The sequence below is a fragment of the Falco cherrug genome, chromosome 8 (assembly GCF_023634085.1).
Source record: "Falco cherrug isolate bFalChe1 chromosome 8, bFalChe1.pri, whole genome shotgun sequence".
Classification (NCBI taxonomy): domain Eukaryota; kingdom Metazoa; phylum Chordata; class Aves; order Falconiformes; family Falconidae; genus Falco; species Falco cherrug.
In genome coordinates, this window is record NC_073704.1 from 30,715,080 (window position 1) to 30,735,788 (window position 20,709).

Consider the following 20,709-nt stretch of genomic DNA (forward strand, 5'->3'; position numbering starts at 1 on the left):
ATGCCGCGTACACGGTGGGAGTATAACTGCGTATGCTCTGTTTGCTCTTAACACTGAGGAGCTCTCTGACTAAACACACCTTTCTCTTCCCAGCCTTCATTAACCAGTTAACTCTTCTTTCAGCTCAACTTCAGTCTGTCACTTAACCATTAACTGTGTCTGTCTGTACCTAAAAATTATTTGAAATGAAACACTCAATTATTGCAGAGCTTAAACACACACAACAAGGCTGCCATTTGATTTATTTCAGGAATGATAAAAGCACTCCGGCATTAAACTTTTGTTCTCTCCAACAGCAGCCGAGCCACTAAATTGATGACATGTGGATTAACCAAACAGTCGAGCAAATCGTTGGTAGAAAGGGCTGTTTGCGAGGCATTTGGACTGCCGTCTGAATCCATTTGACGTGCTGGCATTTCACAGTCATTACTCATTACCAATTGCTTCCTGGTGCAGTGTAATTTTCCAAAATGTCCTCCTTCATTTTCACGGAGAAGAGGTCTACCATCACTTTCAACTGCAACTGCACCCATTGAGCTTGTTTCTTGAGATTGTGGTAAAACCTGAATAAGATGAAGCCCAAAAGGTGTTTTCTGCAGCTTTTCTGCTTTAAATGTTGAAAAGGCAAATTCATGGGCTAGTAATCTGCAGCCCTCTGGTTCACAGCCAACCTCCCTCTTCTTCCTCTTGCATAAGGCACTTGTCCTTTGCTCTGCACCACTGTTGCTGGAACACGTGTGCTCTGACACACTTTCCTTTTGACACTTCAAATATGCAGACACTGCTTTATTCAGGTACTGAAGATTGATTTCATGGGATGTTGCCTCAATCTAAGAAAACACCCAGGATACACTCAGTTAAAAGGAGATATGTTTCAATTCAGCATTGCATGATTATCTTCCATGAATTACTTCTGCTACATGAAGGGAAGGAATTTAAAATTCTTTTTCTCAGGCAGCAGAAAGACTCAGGGGGAGCTAAGCAAAATGTCAGTAATTCTCTGTTATCACTGCTATAATGGGAGGAAGAGACGGCTTACCTCTGTGGGATTTAGCCAGAGATCTCCATCACTTGGATTTTCTGCTGATTTTATGGCACATACCAGCATTCGAGTTATTGCTTCTTCTACACGGGCTTCATGATCTGCATCCTGCCTCAAGGGAACAGAAAGCGTTTGGAGATAGGTTAGCACTTGGGTCTCTGCAGAAAGCTGGAAGATCTTCGGAAGAATGAAATGGATGGCCTTAGTCTGAAAGCCATACTCATGTATGTGAAGTCAGTGAAAGGTTTCAGACTTTTGATGCTCCTACTGACAGTCCCCACATCGGTAACAGCGCAGGCTTTGGTGCAACTACTCATCTGAATAAGGATTTGCAAAACATAAGATTCTACAGTGTGTATATAATCTTTTCCCGTATGAGTGTTCTGTTAATTGAATCTGGTGCTTGCAATTACAATGCAATGTTAGCATTTAATTAATGTATGCATTTATGTAGCTCTTTAGGACTTGAAGGACCCCAGAAGTACATAGCAAATTTTATATATGTACATATTATGTCTAATTCAAGTACTTAAAACACACAGGATGTTACAGCTAGGCAGCAACTATCTGGGGGCTACAGAGCCATAAAAGTGAGTCTTAAGGAAATTCCGGAAATATTTTATCGTGCAACGGCAGCTGCCATACTGCTGCGGTTTTAAATATCAGTAGAAGAAAAACCATGTTTCCTCTGAAAGCTCTCCTGCAGAACTAAAACCTAAGTTAATAACTGGCTCTTTGTTTCAGCTTTCACTTTCTGCACCATCCCCTTGGGTAGCTGGGTACTAGCTAGTTTAGGACAGCAGAACAAAACTTCACGGGATCTTTTTGAGCTTTCTTTCCCACAATTGAGTTTCTTGTATACGGAGGGGAAAGGTATGTGGAAGGAGACAGTAAAACTTTCCAAACAAGATGTGTGGTTTAGTTACTTCAATGACAAATGCCTAGGAGTGGATGCATAAATTGGCTTTAATTGAGGTACTCAGACATACAAGTTTTGGAGGAAAGATGTAACCTAGTCAGCCACAGCCCTGAACTGCCTCATGTTGGCTTTGGGGAACATGTCAAGCAAACGATGCATCTTGCTAGTATGAGTGTTGAAGCAGTAATTCATCCTGCAACCCTGAGCAGAATTTGGGATAGAAGCAGGGGGAAGTGCTCTTAGCATTCTGTGGCTTTGGATGCTTGGCTTATTAATGGCCTTTTATAACAAACCCCCAAAACACAGAGTTTGGTATCTACATGTGGAAATTATTTAAGGTGTTGCACTCTTGGTATTTACCCTGGTCTGTTGTACCGATTGCATGAGAGTACATTAGGCAGCAAGGAATACTTTGAGTAGCTCACATCCAGCTGAAAACAAATTAGACTTCTACTCTAAAGTCTTGTCAATATAATTAATGGTTTCACTAGGACTATAAATGTTGGCACAATTCACATCTGTCAATATGAAAGCAGCTGGTAACAGCTGCAAGCAAAAACTATTTGATTTGGTGACGGAAATGTTCTCAGTATTGTCTTTTACCATCGTTGTCAGAATTTATTTTTATAGATGGATTGCCCAACACCTGACAGTGCTGCCATCATCAGCTATAGGGATAATTTCTGTAAGAAACTTTCACCCGGGCTGCAACATCTGCACTTGCTTATGGCAGCTCTTGATTATCTGGGGAGAGGGCATGTGTGTGTCCTTCACTAGCAAGACCCAGCAAATGCTCCTCTGTTTATGAGGCCACACAACTACCCGCTCTCGCTATCGCCAAACAGGATCTTGGTGACTTCTGCAAGACCTTTATGATTAGAAAGGCCATGGAGTTTAGCTCAGTGTTGGTTTTTTTTCCTTGCAGTGCATAAGGACAACTAGAAATGCTGTAGCTAACAGACCACCCAGCCACCTGGGAGTTACTAGCCTAACCCAACTCATCCAACCTTGACCTGCGTCTCCAGCGGGGCACAATTTGTGAGGCACAGCTTAGGGTACAAGCATGTGTGTTGACATCAGGGTCTTTCCAAGCACAAGGCACACAGCCAGTTCCTCTGAATTACCTCAGAGGCTTCTCAAATTTAAGGCAGGTTTAAATGGTCGCTCTGCAATATTGTTGGGGCTTTTTCTGGCACTGGACACAGCCTGACTGTACTTAAGGCTACCTAAAAGTTTGGTGTGGACTGTGGGCCTGCTGTCCTTTCTAAATACATAGTCTCATCTGGAAAGTTTTTCCATGAGGGAAACACCCAAGTGAGTTCCTCTACTCTGCAAATGCTTGGTTTGATGTTAGCATGAGAGATGTATTGTGTGGTCTTTGAACAGCAGCTGAATACATCTGTTCATCCCCCTGCAGATTTCCAGTCTAATAAAGGTTTTTTAAAAAAACCCAACAACAAAAAAAGTATTTTAGTGAGGCAGCTTTCACAGGCCATTTCAAAGGGTCTTTATTTTATATTAAGCTAGGTAATACTAATAAGCAAGTAATTTGAATCAGAAAACCTTCTAGAGCATTGAGATGATCTAGTTGAAGATGTCCCTGCTCATTGCAGGGGGCTGGACTAGATGACCTTTAAAGGTCCCTTCCAACCCAAACTATTCTGTGATATCCCTGGAATCATCCCATACAAACTGGTTAACATGAGCAAGAAAAATCAAGCCTGGGGAAAAGGAAATTAAATACTTGAGAAAATCCAACTCCAGGCACATCAAAGCTATCACAGAGAAAAGCAAATTCAAAATGCTCTGCCACCCCTTCCTATGACATTAATCTGATTTAAACTCTAATTTAGCTTTGCATGTAAGCATGTGCTTGAGATGAAGTTGCTGTTTTGCCATCCCCTACTCAGCACAAAGCTAGTTAGCCCATAAGAAACTGGACATGAAAAGTTTAGCTTGTGTTTAATTGTTTGCCTGATTAAGGTAAACTTGAATGTGATTTATGCTGAACTGGGGCTTCCGATCCAGAACCTTGGAAGGTTCTTCAGGAAAAACTATCCATAAGGGCTCTTCCCTCCCCAGCCTCCGAATACAGCCCACCCAATAAGGCTGAACCTGGCAGGTGAGGGACAAAAGTCCATGCAGATGTGGAAATGCTACATCACCGTGACACAAAAAGGGAAATACCAGTTCAATCCAAGAGTTTATGCTGACTGTGACGGGATCAATGGATTCCACATAGTGCCACCAGTGCCTTGGAACGAGCAGGACCTGGAATTGGAGACATCGCATTAGAGTGCTAACAGAAGCCTGCAGAAAGATAAGGTGTTTTGATTAAGGTGATGTGGGATGCAGAGGCAGAATAAGACAAGGAACAGGGGTGAGGGTGGGAAGTGATCTTAATTTCTTTCTTCTAAAGAGCTTTTTCTCAAGACTTAAAACGCCCACTCTCTCCTCCCATTTTATCAATACTATCAAGTGAGAAGTGGACACGATCCAGAATTACCTCTCGACCCAGTTCCTTCTCATGTGAAGCACGACTGTAACCTTATAACTGCCCTGGGTAAGCAAGGTCTGGCTGTACAAAGTGCAGCTGGTGGGGCAGTAAAGCAGGGCTTTAGAGAAAGTCTCAGACGGGCAAGAATTCCTCTGTAGACTCTCCAGATGAGCGGGCTCCCCAGTGGACTGCCAGCTGGCTTCCCCAAAAAGCAGGTATCCTAACGCTCATCTAGGTGATTAACAATATGTAGCTTTAATTCTGGTAAATAATCACCAGTATTAAACTTGTCACTTTCAGTAGACAGGCTTTTAAAAGGAGGTGTCTCAGAAATCATGACAATCTAGTTTAGATCAAGAGCTTTACAACTGTATCAGGATGATAGCTGTGGCATAAAATTGATTCTAACCCATGGCTTTTACGGTACAAAGACATTAATGTTATTTTGATGATATAGGACAAGCTTTACAGATTACTGAACATTAGATTAACATAGAGCTATCGAGAAAAGCATAAAAGATGGGTTTTGACAAGGAATAAAAATGGTCAGAGTCAGATAAAAATATAAACCTCAAAATGGGGAAAGTGAAGCAATGATCTGTACCTGAATTGCAGGCAATTCTTTTTCTTGGTAGACACAAATTACTTAAAAGAATGTTCTGCTACCTAGAGAGCCCTGTGCTGTGTTATATCAAAACACGGCTAATGAGAAAATGTCTGTGTAGGAAACAGTGACGGTGGCCCTAGTCCTGCAAACACTTACAGGACAGAGCAGAGTCATTTTTGGGCCAGAGGACAAAATGTTCTCCACAGGTTTCAATTTAAGTCAAACAAAAAAAGCATTGGCTCTCTAAAGGTCAAAAACATTTGGAAATTGTACTTTAATCCAGCACAGCATACAAAACAGAGAAAGAAGTGAGTCTGTGGAGGGCCGTTATTTAAAAAATATCACCAATTAGTTACTCCTGGCATCTAAAAGTGTATGAAACCTACACAGATTGAAGCCAAAACATATTTTCTACACTGAATGGTGCTTTTATCACAGAAACCTAGGCTTGAAATGAAAATTGCAGTTGCATCAGCTGCAATAGATTTGTCTGTTAGCAAGTATTTGCCCACATTTGATTGACTGCAGAAACACACAAAAAAAGCCAAACGCTCCTCTGCTCTATAGCGGATCTTCCGCTGAACTCTGTTAAAGAATCTGGGTGCCCTCCAAATGACAGGGTATAATGATGAAGCCTGAAAAACTTTGTTATACAGCAGAAGGTGACGTAGCTTCTGGAGTAAGAAGCCGTTTCATGGGGTCCTGTCTGTGAGACTTGCACAGGCGATGTGCTGTAGAGGTGGATGAAGACTCTAGGGAATTGGAGTATGGTGCCGAGGGACTATGTAGCAAGGGCAAAAAAGCAAAGAGGCAAATTAAAGTGTTTAAATGTTTCAGTAAGAGGGGCTGCCTGGAAAACCAAGGTGGAAATTAGGAATGGCACGTTCTGGCTCAACATGACTCACATGCAAAGCAGAGACAGAATTGTTTTGGAAAGAGGAGGTGTAGCCAGGAGGAAAATACAATCCCCCCCCCCCCCCCCCCCCCCCCCCCTTAACTAGTCCAGTCTTTTGAAATCAAACCAGAGGAACTTGGTCTTTGGAGATACTAATCAGATTTTACTTGCCAGCAGGTTGAGGGTAATAACTGCAAAGCTGTGTACTTCAGAGCTGGCACTGTTTGCTGATGCAATTTATAAAGGAGCTACAGAGCTGTGACTCAAAGAGGCAAAACGGGTACCATAAAGACACTTGCTGCCCCTCTCATGTTTGGGGAAGCTTATGCTTTTTAAAATAAGGATTTATAGCAGCAAGAAAATTGAAATTATCAAAAAGCAAAGGGACTAAAACTTTAAGGAAGATGAAGAAATTGAAAAAAGTAATTAAAACCAAAAAATACAGCTGGGAAGGGAGCAGCAAAACTAACAGAAGACCAAAATAAAATAAAATAAATAAAATCCAGCAAAGAGAGGGATAGGATTCTTCCACCTTTATAAACTAGTATTCTTCTAGGTTTGGTAACTAGAAGCAAAGAAATCCCCATAACAAAACCAAAACAAACGCACTCCGCCATCCATTCCATGATAAAACAAAGCAGACTTCCATATGTTTATGAATATGGGATGCAGAGTCAGCTACATTTGAAACTCCATTTCAATAGGAAATGTGAAAGTAAACCACAGGGTAATAACACACAGACACAAAAATGCAGCAAACTTTTTACAGGAAAAATGTGAAGTGCAAACCTAAGGAACTATTCCAAGCTAAGAGATAATGTTGTGTTATCCTGCTTTCTACAGCATGTACCTAGCTTTGTGGGCCGGGAAGATACTGATCTAAACAACAAGCAATGAGATAATTTTAATACTTAGGCTAGTGATAGGCAAATATAGCAGATGAAGTCAAAGTAGGACGGAAATCCCAGAAAAGATAAAATGAAGTTCTGGTCTGTAACAGGAGGAAAGAAACAAAGAGAACAGTTGGGAGACCAAGTGGAGCAATGCTGAAGACTTGTACAGCACAGAGAACAGAAAAGGTTTAAATTCTCAACGGACGTGATTAACTCGATACAGTGCAAAGGTAGGGCAAAGGTGGAATCGCTTCAAAAAGGCAGCATACCCTGAAGTGAAATATTATACCAAGAAATTCCTGCCCATTAGAAAAAGATATTTGGGTAAATGCACAAGAAAAGGAACGACCAAAGCATGACAGTGTGATGGGAAGAAAAAGAGGGGGAGCTATGGGGGGATCCAAGCAAATCCCTGAGCTGCTTGCAACCCTGGCAATGAAAAATAAATTTAAATAAAAGCATAGACAGCTCTATGGGAGTACCATGTGAGGACTGTGAGGGTGCTGCCACCCCAGCCTATGCCCCATCCCAGCTGGTGCCTGCCTGGTGCTAGGAAGGTGCTGCTTACCCTGCCTCCCCCATCCCTCCTGAGCTGGTGTCTTCCCACCTGCTGAAACACGAGTGCCAAGGGCCACTGATGTCAAACACGGGCACAGCCCGGGGGGAAAGCGCTGTGAACAGGAAGGGAAGGGGGCTGTTACCATGCTGTGTCCATAGGGACCCTGGCGAGGGACTGAGGGAAGCTCAGGGATGAGGTGGAAAAGTAGAGTTAGGAACTGGCAGCTTTCACTTTTGGTTTGGGGCACACAAGGAGTTCTCCATGTATGTTGCAGGCTGAGTGGTGTTTTCATCACCAATCCTAGTACAAATGCAGCTCCTGGACTTTTCTGCCTCTTCTGTGATGGAGATGATAGCTCTGGTGTCTAGAGGTTGAGCTGGGCTGTCTGCCTTCTCTATGGGGTGACTTGGGGCCAGCTCTGTAGTCTACCTCATGAAAGACCTTCCTTCCTTCCCCCCTTCCCCAAACCAGAATTATCAACGATCTGCTATGCATAATGCTGTGGACAACTCTGAATTCTGCTTTACCAAAATCACTTAAAACTCTTCTCAAAAACAAAAGCAGTTTTTCACTGGAACCCTTTTTAAAAAGTGTTTTGTATACTTTGAGCTGGAATATTTAATTGCTTTTTAAAAAGTTGGAATTACTCTATTTTCTGACTTGACTACAACACTGGGTTTTGGTATCAATTACATTTTTCTTGGTTATTCAGACTGTTTTGCTGTTCCCCACTTTAAGCCCAGTCTGAAGTTCTCACCCCTTTTCTTTAAAGGTGGCACACAAGGAAACCCCTCCCTGACCTCATGACGATTTCTGCTTGCTCAGGGTTGGGTTAGAAGTCAGAGCTCTGCCTGTGCTGTTGAGAGCTCTGGCTGCCAAGCAGGATCCCACTGTGCATTAGATACTGCTAGCAAGAGCACGGAAAGGGAAAACCTTGCAGCTGTTCGCAGGAACTCAGAAATAACTGTAGCTGTGGGCACACACTGAGTTTGAGATGTGTTTCTTTAGACTCAGAAAGCAGGCAAGCAAAAGCAGGGGAGGAGAGCTTCGGAACAGCAGACCACGGTGAGAGACAGCAAGCAGTAATGTTGATTTTTTTTAAAAAAAATCATTTTTTCCTGTGCTGTGACAGTGCTTTTCAAGGCTGGAAGGGAGCATCCTTCTCAGACACGATGTGCCTTTAAGCTTAGCTCAGTTAGGTTTTCCTTGCATCTCTGGTTTCTGGAGCTGCACTGCACCTCCTCTGGCTCCAGGCTGCAACTGGGATACAATGCCAGGAATCAGGACAGCCCGCAGCAGGGCAGCCGAGCCCTGCCTGTAACAGCATGGGTCCTGGTGTCCAGTACCATTCCTGTCTGGGGTGGCACGAGAGGGAATGGCACTGCTCATGGGAGCCCCGTGCACAAGGTGCTTGCTCTCCATGCGGAGCCTTATGTGCCCACCTTCAGACAAGCTGAGATGTGCTTTCTAGTCTAGTCTAGTGTTTACCGTTGTCTAGTTATATGGGTATGGATTAAGAGGAAGATTGATCAAGAGCAATTACATTAGTGAGCAGGAATCAGGCAAGAAGCTGGTAGGAAGTGGGGCAGAGGAAAGCATGATCAATGATTTTATATTGGTATAGCACCTCAGTATTTTGTAGCCTTTTCAGGTGGTATTCATCTCTCCTACTTTTAATCATCAAAAAAGTTAAGCATCTATGTGCGTAGGCTCCTTTTATAGCCTGTGCTGGAAGGACATGATGGGATGAATGTTCCGGCAGAATTGTAATTGTGTAAGGCAGGGAGGATGAATTGCCTTGTAGAGGTGCCAGGTTCTTCCCACTGATGGCAGACAGGACATCTGTCCTGGATGGGCTTTAAGCTGAGGGTGGCAGATTCTGCCCTAACTCTTTTAACACTTGTCCCTGAGTGTAGGGTGGAAGACGTTAGAACAGACATGTTTTGCCCCATTCGTGATCTGTTAAGCAGTATATTTGTGAAAACAATGAAGGTGTTACTAGAAATACTGCAGAGTTGTTGAACAAACAAAACAAAATACCAATGCTTTTGGTGAAAACTCACTAGTTCAGTGAATACAAATCCACCAGCAGTCAACCTCCTGCACCATACTTACCACTCAGCCTTGCAACCACCACACAGGTAACCAGGTCCAAATATTTATAAGAAGCCCCTACATTTGTGTGACACAACTTGAGCTTCTAACTTTGTGGATAAATAAGCTAGATATCTAAATGTTATCATAATCTGTGTCGAGGACAGATCACTAATGTATAACTGGAAGTTGCATTAAGACCTCTGTGGAAATGCAGCCAACAGCCACTGGTCAAGTACAGGATGAAACCTTATAAAACCTAAAGTCTCGGCCAGCTACCAAAATTCGTAACAGAGATTCACCTCTGAACAGTACAGTGAAAGAGCACAAAGGATGCAACTGAAGTATGCACTGTGCATTGGGACAATGTTACGCGCAGGAATTCTGCTTCAAAGCCTTGAATGGGTGCAGAAAAATGGCTTGTAGCAAACAACGACCAGAAGGTGGCATTAGACACATTAAGTTTTTGATACTCAAAGCTGCAGTCACCCTACATGCAGTTCCTCTCCTGAATACCTAAGAACACCTTTGTCTTTATTTTTCAACCCTTTGTTGTTACAACATCTAATCCAAAATGTTCTGCGTACCCTCTGGGAAAAAGTGGAGATGCTATGTGCTACCACAAAAAACAGCTGGCTGCAAATCCTGCAGTAAACGTATGTACTCTACCCGAAAACCACTGCTAAGCACCTATCAAAATTGTTATTTAGGGATCTTCTACCTTGTTAACAAAGGAGTTCTTCTAGGTCATTCCTTTCCTCTCCATCAAACAGCAGCAGTCCCCAGCCACCTGCCCCATAAGCTTCTGGATGAGGTGCTGGAAAGCACCACCCAAAAGACGTGGATAAAATGGATGAAGGCAATACCTCACTGCTCCATCATTGCCTCTACATGACTTTGCCTCCAGAAATCCAAACGGTACCTCCTTCAGGGCAATGCAGACAACTCGGTACTACTGAGCTGGCTCAAGATCTTTATTCCTAGCAAGATTAATTTGTAATTGCTTTAAGCCTAATTAAAATTAAGATCATATTAAAGGTTCACTACCACAACTGAACATTCCGAAGAGATATAAATTATATAGTGTTAGGGATCGTGGATAATGCAGTGCTGAATGGATGTGGCATTTTTATCAAAAGTAAAAATTTGTTCTTTGTGCTTTAAATTATTGAACACTGCAACTTCACAAAGTGCAGAATGTGAAAGTAATAATTTGCTTTAGGAGTATGACTAGGAGCTAATATAGTGCAAACAGTGAAGGTTGATCATGATTACCCATCTGCAACTGTACCGGCAGAAGAGCATGCTCTTCCCATTGACAGACACCATCCTCTTGTTGGTAACTACTACCCTGCTCCATTCTGCCATCTCACCTGTTCACAGGAGCACTTCTCACTCTCCCTTCTCAAAATTAGCTGGATTAGCAAAAATCCATTCTATAAATTGTTGGAGGCAGCTGGGTTTGTGAGCTAAGGGAAAGGGGACACTTGTGCAAGTCGCTGAGCTGGCAGGTCAAAAGAGGTGACAACATCTGGTAGGAGAATGGTGAAAAGGCTCTAGAAGCGGCAACTCCGGTGTCTGAAGTGGTCGGAACAATGAACACTGCAAAATTCCTTTGGAAAGGCCTGACACCTTGAGATACGCAGGGGTGTGTTACAAGGACATGTGCTGCTGAACAAACGAAAAAGGTAATTCAGACTCCAAATACAGAGCATGTTATTTAAATAAAGAAGGACACTACTTATGGCAGGAAACTAGGAATTAAGAGTCCTGAGCCCTGCTCTCATACTACTGCTGACTACCTGCGTGACTGTAAGCCAGGCTCTCAAAACTGAACTTTCTCAGTAAAACAGGGTTAATAATATCCTCACATCCTTGTAAAGCACCATGAAACCTCTGGATGGTATGCACTCTAAATGCAAGTATCATCATTACAATACTTAAAGCAACAAGTTGTGCCAATGTTCCCTGGTGAAGGTCATTCACTATCAAAATATGAGTTCCTTTGCTGGCTCTACATGCTCATTAATCACACACATTTCCTGGAACATGCTGGTTTCAAAGTAGACACGTTGGAGTACTGTTCAGGAAGTTTTAAAGCCGGCAAATTGGAGGTGACTGCAAGAACTGTGATGGAATTGGGAAGCCAACTGAACTAACTCTCCAAATGTTTGCATTTTTGTACAGAACAGGCTAGTAAAATAACTGTGAGCAAAGAAGGTTCCCATGCTGAGAGAAATGTATCAAGCCTGAGCGCAGAGTGTTGGGAGAGGGAAGTTCCACAGTCAATCTGTTAAGATTTCCTAGCCCTTAATTACCCAGTTAAATAATTTACTAGAATCTTTAAAGCAATGTAAAGCTTGTATGTGAATGGTACCTGTCCCGGACTGAGTGTAACGATGTGGGCTGTTGTGTTCCTAAACTTGGGAAAGCGTTTCAGATCAGGGTTGGCAACGTTGACTTTACTGAATACGCTGGATTCCTCATAAGGGATCCTGGTGGGATAAAGGAAACTGGTGTCACCAGGTGGGAAGAGGTGCCATCTCTTCCTGAAAATAGAGAGAAGATAAAAATGTATTCAGTACATGTCAGTTACAGCAAAGAACTAAAGGCAATAGCAAGGTTTTCAATAAAACATAAATCTGCCTCGCTGTGTGAATCTCCTATGCAGTGAGAACACAAGCAGTGCTTACAGGCTGTCTCCTAAAAGTGTTTTTAAAATATTCCACTTTTTAATTTTTTAACTGAAAAGATTTACAGCTTCTCACCAATTATTTTTAAAAGGCAGATAAAATATTTTTTTTTAAAAAAGCTCTCCCATCTGGTTTCCCCTTCTTCCCTTTTACAGAACAACATGCAGCATTTACAGATGCTCGGAGCATTAAAAATTGCTCTATAAACCAGAGGAAATAGTTTTGTTAGAGACAACATAATTTAGTTCACTGAATGAATAGCTACTGCACCCATGCTTGTTTTAAAAGGAGGGCATCGTATGTTTAGGATGGCGACAGTAAAGTGCTACGGATGTGATGTTCTGTTTCCTATCATTACCTGCAGTACTTACTTGGCCGTGTCACGAACCCCTCATTTTTAGTAAAACTCTTGATGCTCCTATGCCAAAGATGGCATAAATAAAAACCAGAGGCATCCATAGACATTAAACATCCTGAAACACCTGTATTTTTTGTGTTATCCGTACGACATTATGAAAATGTGCCTTGAGTGGGCCACTGGGTTTAGGAACTTACTGATATGACTAAATGCCCAAATGGAACAGGACAGGGTTGTTCTGCTCATGAGAGCACTCCTGTTCTAGGTTGCTCTCTATGTGCCCAAAGGTCAACACACTGCAGTGCAGGGCCAAGCAGAGCTGAGACATGGACCTCACCCTCGAGAGCTAAGGTCTCTATTTCACTTACATAGACCAGATCAAAGAGAAAAAAACAGAATGTGCTAGAACCGGTGGTGCCAGTTTTATGGGTACTATAAATGAAATATCTTAGTAGGTGCATATGACACTTAGAAATAGGAGTTTTATATGGCAGTACTTCAGGTGATGGAAATAACCAGAAAGGAATACAAAAGGAGAAAATGTATTACGTTGAAGAGGTGCCAATCAGTACAACAGTGACCCATGCACTAAGCAATGGAAAAGTAAAGGCAGTACTTTACAGCACAGCTGGACAATCTGTGCAGCTGTCCTCGTTGTTTCAGACTCTAGCGAGATTTTTTTTTTTTGTCTCTTTCCTTGGTACTCACTGCTTGCTTTTTGCCTACTGCTTCTGGTTGTCAGTTCTAAGTCACAGGTCTGAAAATGGGAGAAAAGCAACCAAATGGCACAAAACCAGAAAAGACAGGAACAGCAGGATAGCCAGAACTGCAGAGATTGGCACAGATGGAAGTGCCATAGGCCAATGACATTTCTTGGTAATTACCAAAACTACTGCTGGATGCAAGCACAAAAACAGTTCTCCTGAAACTCAGGCCCTATTGCAGCTTTATTTTGCCCTCCAAGATAGATCCTCTGAAGGGGCAGAGAATACCTAGGTTAGGAGGCTCATGGGTTAATCCTGCAGGCTCATGACAAAGCAGTATCATGAAGCAAAAAATTAAGAAGCCCGAGGGATGCAAGAAGGAAATTCAAGATAGCAACAAAGGGCTAAGGAGTCATCCCTGGCTTTCCTGCAAAGGCAAATCTATTTAAGTTTAGCATAAGCTTATACTCTGTTACAAAGCCTGTCTTGTTTGTGAGTCTCAGAAGGGAATCTTTCTGCTCTGAAGAAGCCCAGGATTCACAAGCTTGTGGAAGTTTGCAATCTATTTATAGGTTTTACTCTGAAGAGGGAAAACAACTTTGTCTTTTCAGGCCATGCAAAGGCTTTAGGCTTCTTCTTTCCCTGAGATGAATAAGGATTTTGTTCTACCAGAGGGGGAGGAAGTGTCTTGGGAAGGCAGGCAAAATTGCTATGTGATGCTGGAACGCTCGAGTTCAGTATCTGAAGGTAGACATCAAAGAGACAGGGCAGGTATCAGGTCTGCTAGATTACTGTACTTACTTAGTACACCCAGCATTTAGGTGGATCCTTAGAAGATATTTAGGCATGTATGTCTCATGGTTCTCAATGAGATTTCTGGCTCCTAAATACACTTAACTGTCTGGACTTCAACACATAATGCTTACTGATGTGATCTGAACGCTACAGAACTGGCTGCAGCAAAGCGCAGTGCTGAGGGCAGCCTCCAGAGCCTCTGCTGCATTTTCACCCAAGGATCTCAAGGCTGTTTACAAACATGAATGAAAACCAGCCTGAGAGCTAAACAGTTACCCTTCTTACAGATAAGGTGATGAGAAATTCATTTGTCTTATTGGGCCTTAAAGCCAGTCAACTTGTGGCACTGCCCAGCATAGAGAGAAGCCAGCATGCCTGACTTTCAATCCTCCACCTTAATCACAAGACCACCACAATTTTGCTGTTCTATAAAATGTCAGAGTAATTAATCACATTAAACCCCCACCAGCAAATTTCTCCTTCTACTGTATACTTTCAAACCTAAAAAATGCATGCAACTTGTTTTGCTACTCTAGCATTACTCTAGCAATAATAGATAATAAAAAAACCCTGAGGCCAATATGCAAGGAAAGGAGAAAAAAAAATGGGGATAAAGAAAAAAAAGAAAGCATGTAAACAGGCAGAAAGGTATAGCAACAAAGCCACATGCTCCCAAATTAGTTTGGAGCCTCAAATGTCCCTTTCAACTTTGCTCACAGCTGGCTGCCCTCATCCTGACGTTCCCCTTTAAATTAATTCTAGCAGGCTATTAGAGGCTCTTGCACAGAGAATACTGTAAAAGTCTAAAGTAGTTTATTTCTATTTTGTTTCTGGGCTTTTTATTTTTAACTCTTTATCTCCTAATTCCAAATTCCTGAATTCATAAGTACTAGGAAGATTAAAATGTTTCTTATTGGGCCACATCTTTCTCAAACAGAAGAAAATAAAATTGCGTTACGTCCATGACCCAGTCAAACTCCAACCCCCTGAAGTTCTGCCATTTCCTATAGAACAGTTTTGATGCTCTTCAAGAAAACTAAAATAATCAGGATCTAGAATTAACACTCAAGAGTCCAAAACTAATGTTATAGCCCAGTATAACTTTCCCCTGTATTTGTTGTATGTATATGCAGCTGTTACCTTCCCTGTACTTGCAACACTAAGTTGCAGCCGTAGGAGTCCAAATGGCAGGGGGTGTTTGCTCCTTCAGAACCAATCCACAGTGTGCTCTCTTTTCCACTTCTTCCAGGGAAACCAAAGTCAGACCACCTTATATCCTACAGCAAGGAGAAGTTTATTTATGTTAGCTGTTGAACTGATCCACATCTTACTCTCAGTTCTCTGAGTCTCTTGTCTTCTCCCTCCACTGCTCAGTCGCTCTTTATCCACTGCTGCTGCTGCTCCTTCATGGGGTTCCTGCATGCATGGCCTGTGCCCCTTCCTCCAAAATTCTCCTCTCTCATAGCATTTCTTCTGCTTTCTTCTGTCTCCGTCTGACTACACAGCCTCCCAGATCTGTCTCCAGTTCTCACCCCAGTCTTTCACATAACTCAAGGTACCCGTTTGCTCTACAGAAGGACTGCCCAACTGCTTGTGACCACATATGGCGCCTTTTCCCTCATTTCACTTTTGTTTTCCTTTCTCCATGCTTACCCATCCACCCAAGCTCAGCACTGCTTCTAGAAAAATTCTGATATATGGCATTTAAAAAAAGAATGAAAGGAAGGAAGGAAAAATCCCTATTCCCTTTTCAAACCAATTTGATAATCCATGTGGCATATTTGCTCTCTCTTTGCTCCTGCCTCAGCTTTCTCCATGTATTCTGGAAATGCCGACTTTAGCCCTCTCTGACCCAGTGGTACGCTTGGGTTTTTTAAGCTTCTTATTATTTTATTGACACATTCTTCTTCTGCCTTTGCAACTGCACTTAAACTTAAAGTTTAAACTTAAAACTTTAAACAACTTGATTACATGGTGAGGAAGGGCAGAACAGGTATGCATGTGTTATGAACATGATCCTGGAGCTTTCCAGTCCATTAATCCTCCCACAAGCAATCTCTTGGGTATGACAGCTGGAACGAGGCACAGTCACAGTCACATATTTTTCAGATCGTTGGAGGGTTTTTCAAGATGGCTCTGTATAGCTTGGATAAAGCTTTCCTATGTTTCTATAGCTTACCCTGCCACCTGCAGGGCCTGATCATTTGTTTATTGGAAAGCACTTGAAGTATACTGGCCAGAGACTCTGGTGCCTTTTGGCTGCAGCCCCAGACTGAGCTTTAGGAAACAGACATGCAATTCCTGGCTTCCTGATGGTCTCGGGCAAATCACTTCATCTCTGAGCTTTGTTTTTCCCATCTTGAAAAGGAAAATAACAGTATTTGTTCTGCTTCAGTAAAGCACTTTGGGGTCATTCACATCACCTAACTTTAGGAACTAATTTAAGCTTGGCTCCTGCTCTTGTCAAAGCACTCTCAATCACACCTTGGAAAAGCCTCTCTTTTTCCACTGTCTATAAAGAGAAAATAGGAGTCTAGCCTCCTAATTTAAGTATGTAAGCTAGCTGCTCGCAGACAAGTGGACGACAATCTTTTTTTAAGATCTATGGATGAGGAAAAGTACAGCTAGGCATTATTATAAGGATGACTTCACCATGAGTCTGTATCAGGAAACCCTCAAAATGAGTGATAGCCTTCCCAAAAATTAGGTGTTGCTAAAGATTTTGAATTTCAGAGTTATTGATTTGAAAGATATAATTTGAAAAAAATGTAGAAGTTTAATATAAACATTTGTCAAAGGCAGCAAAAAATCAAAAAGAAAAAGTTGCTCCTATAGATTTCAGCAGCCATAAAATTTAAAATCCAATACAACTATTTCAGTGATAAAGTTAAGCGTAACACCATCTCTACACTTTAATCTCACACCTAAATAGTTTTTGTATTTTGTTACAATTTAAGTGCAAAGAAAGCACACATAATCAATATTAGATTTAAAAGAACTTTTTGAAAATGCTGCAGCTGTAGTAAATAGTTGAAGCGATTATGGGTAAAATGGTTTTTAACCAACGAACTGAAAAGGAACTGGTAGGATTACCGAAATCTTGTCACAGTGGGTTCCTTTTCTACAATAAAAAGCCACAGTAAGAAGAAATGCACTAAAAGGTGTTCCAACCATAACAGATGGCACATTACTTGTGAATTATATTTATTTCATTTGCTGCTTATAATGAAGTTAATCTGTACCCGTATGTCACTTTAAAAGGTCTCATTTCTATTTAAACTTCACGCATGTATCTTGCTTCTGATTTATATCTCAAATTCTGTAATGAAATATCAACTGAACAAAAAATTTAAGATGCTAGATACTGCTCATAGATTAGACTAATGGAATCATTACCTTAGCCCACACAACTGTAAATGATAAACAGTGCAATCTAAATTTCAAACAACTTCTAAATGGCCCTATTAATCACTATAAATTACAGTGCAGTTGGCCTTCTTTTCCCCTTCAAATTACCTTACGTAAATCTAAATAAAATCTAAAAAGAAAAAAAGGGGTTATCATCAAATTCACACAAGAATGGAAGAGAATTTCTACAAAGAACTCTTTTGGCTGGTATAAATTGTATAGCAGTATTTCAAAAGCCATATGATTTTGGAACTGATGGATGCATTTCACTCCCATGCCTGTGAAACTGGCAGATGACATACACCATATTTGCTTGCATAACACCATCAATTTTTTCCTTCCCAGATTCTGCTTTAAAAAAAAAAAATCCATGGCATAACCATTACATGTGTCTATTCTAAAACTGCAGTACAATCTGCTGCTTGTTATAGGTCAGGTGATGAGGTTGTGGCATGACACCTGCACAGAAATGGAACTCCTGGCACCTCCATTTCACTCTCGAGTTGGGGCAAGGAGGAGAGGAGGTAGCAAAAAGGCTGTTTCCTTCAAGTGTGTTTTTACTGACCGAATGAAACAGCAGGCTGTTCAGGTCTTCTGAGCTGCTATTATCTTGTGCCATAAAACACAGGAAAATGCGGTTTGTCAAGGCAGAAAGAGAGGAAGACCAAGGCAGGACCACAGACAGAGGAAGTCACTCCAAGATCTGGGGAAGCCTGTAACATCTCTGGAGCTCCCAACTTAGTTCAAAAAACATGGCCCAGTATAGCAGTTGTGCAGCCCAAGTTCATGTGAACCTGGCTGTGTTTCAGTGTGCTTAGGAAGGGAGAAAAAAGAAAGGTAAGATAGTGTCTCTGCCCAAACCTCACATTCCAACCCACAGAACAGGACAGGAGATGGTCTGTAAGAAGAGTGAGCACTGAAAAATACTAATATTACTGGTATAAAAGAATAAAATACATATAATGAGCATGGGAAGTGCTTTCTGAGGAAATAATTAATTTGAGGGGGCTTATTAGTTCATACTCTCTGTCATCCCAGGGATAAAGCGTTTGCAACAAATTATCATTCCATCTTCAGATTTGAAAGTATAGAAATGAGTAAGGCTTCATTTACTATTCTTTATATCTTTTGAAAAAATGCACCTTTTGCATAGCTATCCTTAATTTTGCCCTCTTACAACCTGCAAGTATCGGGAATGTAGATGAACCAATACATTGAAATAGCAGACAGATGTGGAGAAAGTAAAAGAAAATATCCAAGGTAGGTGTCCTAATACCTGCATTTGGAAATAACCATAGATTATGTATGTATGAAATAACCATAGATTATGTACTTCAGTGGACACGTTACTTCATGTATTTTACTGCCTTCACAGACAATCAAGGTGTAATAATCCCACAGACTCAGAATCACTCCTCCTTGCAAACCGTTAAAGATATCAAGGGAAGGAACTGTGCTACTTGAGAAAATGAGCCACAAGGTAGACACGCAGTGAAACCATGTTACAGCCTTGTCATGACAAGTGACATGCCAGCAAATCCTCTCTGTTGAGTGGAACTCTTAATTTAGGTACCACTTGGGTACAATGTGGATCTGGGGCAGCAGCAGGGTCTCAGGTTTGCAGCATGCCAGGCCTGCCAGCTGCCTGTCACCTCCACACTCCATTCCCACCTCACGTGCACAGTTCCAGCAGAGGTGCAGGGAAGGTGTTCAGCTGCAGAGGTCACATGCATGACTGACTTGGTGCTCCCCAAGCCTGCCCAGTCACAGAGCAATGCTGGGCTAAATGGGAAAGGGAGTGCTGCCAATCTGGTAGTTGTTTCTGTCACTTGTGGTGTTGTTTCTAAGCATACAAGGAGACCCAGAATTTTAGATGGCTGTCATTTGGTACTAGTTCCCCGTTAGCCTGAGAACCAATAGTTTTTATTTCAAAATTTAAAAATAAATGGCCAAAGGAGCAGACAGAGGATAGCAGCAGAGGTTTCAGAAGTTACATTAGATAATGTGCAATGGTTAAATTAGGAAGAAATAATATTAATGCTTTACCTGGAAAAATTCTGGCTTGTGTTCAAATATCCTGGCGATGTATTTGTAGTCAGCATAAGCCCAGTATTTGGAGTACTCGTAACAACTGAATGGTCCAGAGAGAGAAGAAGGCTGCCCACAACTCCAAGCCAAAAACTCTTCAAGTGTCGCCTTCACGTAGTTACACCTGGTTTCAAATTGAGGAACTAGAGAAACAAAAGAAAAGCCAAATATTATGTGAGCACTGAACACAGAACCAGTAGTTTCCTTCTCAGCTCTGGTTAAATGCAACACAAGATACGAAGTGGGACTAGGTGGCTTGACTCTAGTCAATTAAATGGTTCTCATCACCTAACTCATGATCAAAATTTGAGACAATTGTTTTTTCATTAAGGTTTAAGTAAATGGCTGTTACCTTCAACTTTCTGAAGTAAAAGCACACCAACAGTTACTGCTCTTCACGTGCAAGGCATCCTTCAGCACAGTAACTCAATAATAAGCCTGAGTTCTCTAAACTGAGAGCCTGTCCTTTGCCTCATCTCCCTTCTTAAGTGTGAACTGCAAATATGCACACAAGTGTTTGTGTACCCTTTGCTTTGCCTCTGTGGATTTATGAAGATGGACACGTTCACCTTTCCCCTGCCCTAAAGCAATAACCAAATCGGCACGGTAATGCGTAGAAAGGGAATTATGGAGCCACCTGCATGCCAATGATCCATCTGAAATGCTGTGTGTCCTTATTTTTCATTTGAGACCGACAAAAGCATATTGCGATGTTCCTTGGCAGGCATAAAAGGTATTTACCAGCGGTGTTTTGCTCCCGTCGTGCTTTGGTCAGGCTGACTGATACAGCCTTTCAGCTCAAGGTCAGGTCACCTGGAAGGCCTGCAAGATAACCCTCATCACAGCATACTTTAATTGTGGTTTATCAGAGATCTTCATTTCCCACAGACACTAATTGTGCCAACTTCAAAGAGACTTGTCCCATGTCAAAAAAAAAAAAGATATTACTATAACTACTACTGGGGAAAAATGACTGCAGCCTGCATGACTGACAATGACAGAGCTGCAATTTAACCTTGTGTAACTTGCACGGAGCTGCTCAGAAATGGGATCCTTTCGCTGGTGTGTAGCAGCAGCTCTTCGTCCTTTACCACTCCTGTTCTGTTATCACAGCAATTCCCATAGAGTCTCACACATTTGTTCTTACTCCCTTTGGG

General features: G+C 41.8%; 1 protein-coding gene across 3 annotated transcripts in view; it reads right to left on the reverse strand.

Annotated features, from left to right (window-relative positions):
• Positions 1-210: 210 nt before the first annotated feature.
• The window catches only part of HSPBAP1 (HSPB1 associated protein 1), a 38,073-nt gene continuing 17,574 nt past the window's right edge, over positions 211-20,709 (reverse strand). For 2 of the 3 annotated variants that reach the window (XM_055717585.1, XM_055717583.1), the window contains 6 exons: positions 19,511-19,695; positions 15,197-15,333; positions 11,884-12,055; positions 4,149-4,232; positions 1,040-1,150; positions 211-830 (listed from right to left, as the gene is read on the reverse strand). In XM_055717585.1, coding sequence (XP_055573560.1) covers positions 273-830; positions 1,040-1,150; positions 4,149-4,232; positions 11,884-12,055; positions 15,197-15,333; positions 19,511-19,695 — 1,247 coding nt within the window. In that variant the 3' untranslated portion in view covers positions 211-272. The remainder of the gene's footprint in view (positions 831-1,039; positions 1,151-4,148; positions 4,233-11,883; positions 12,056-15,196; positions 15,334-19,510; positions 19,696-20,709) is intronic. The other variant, XM_055717584.1, reaches the window with a different exon arrangement.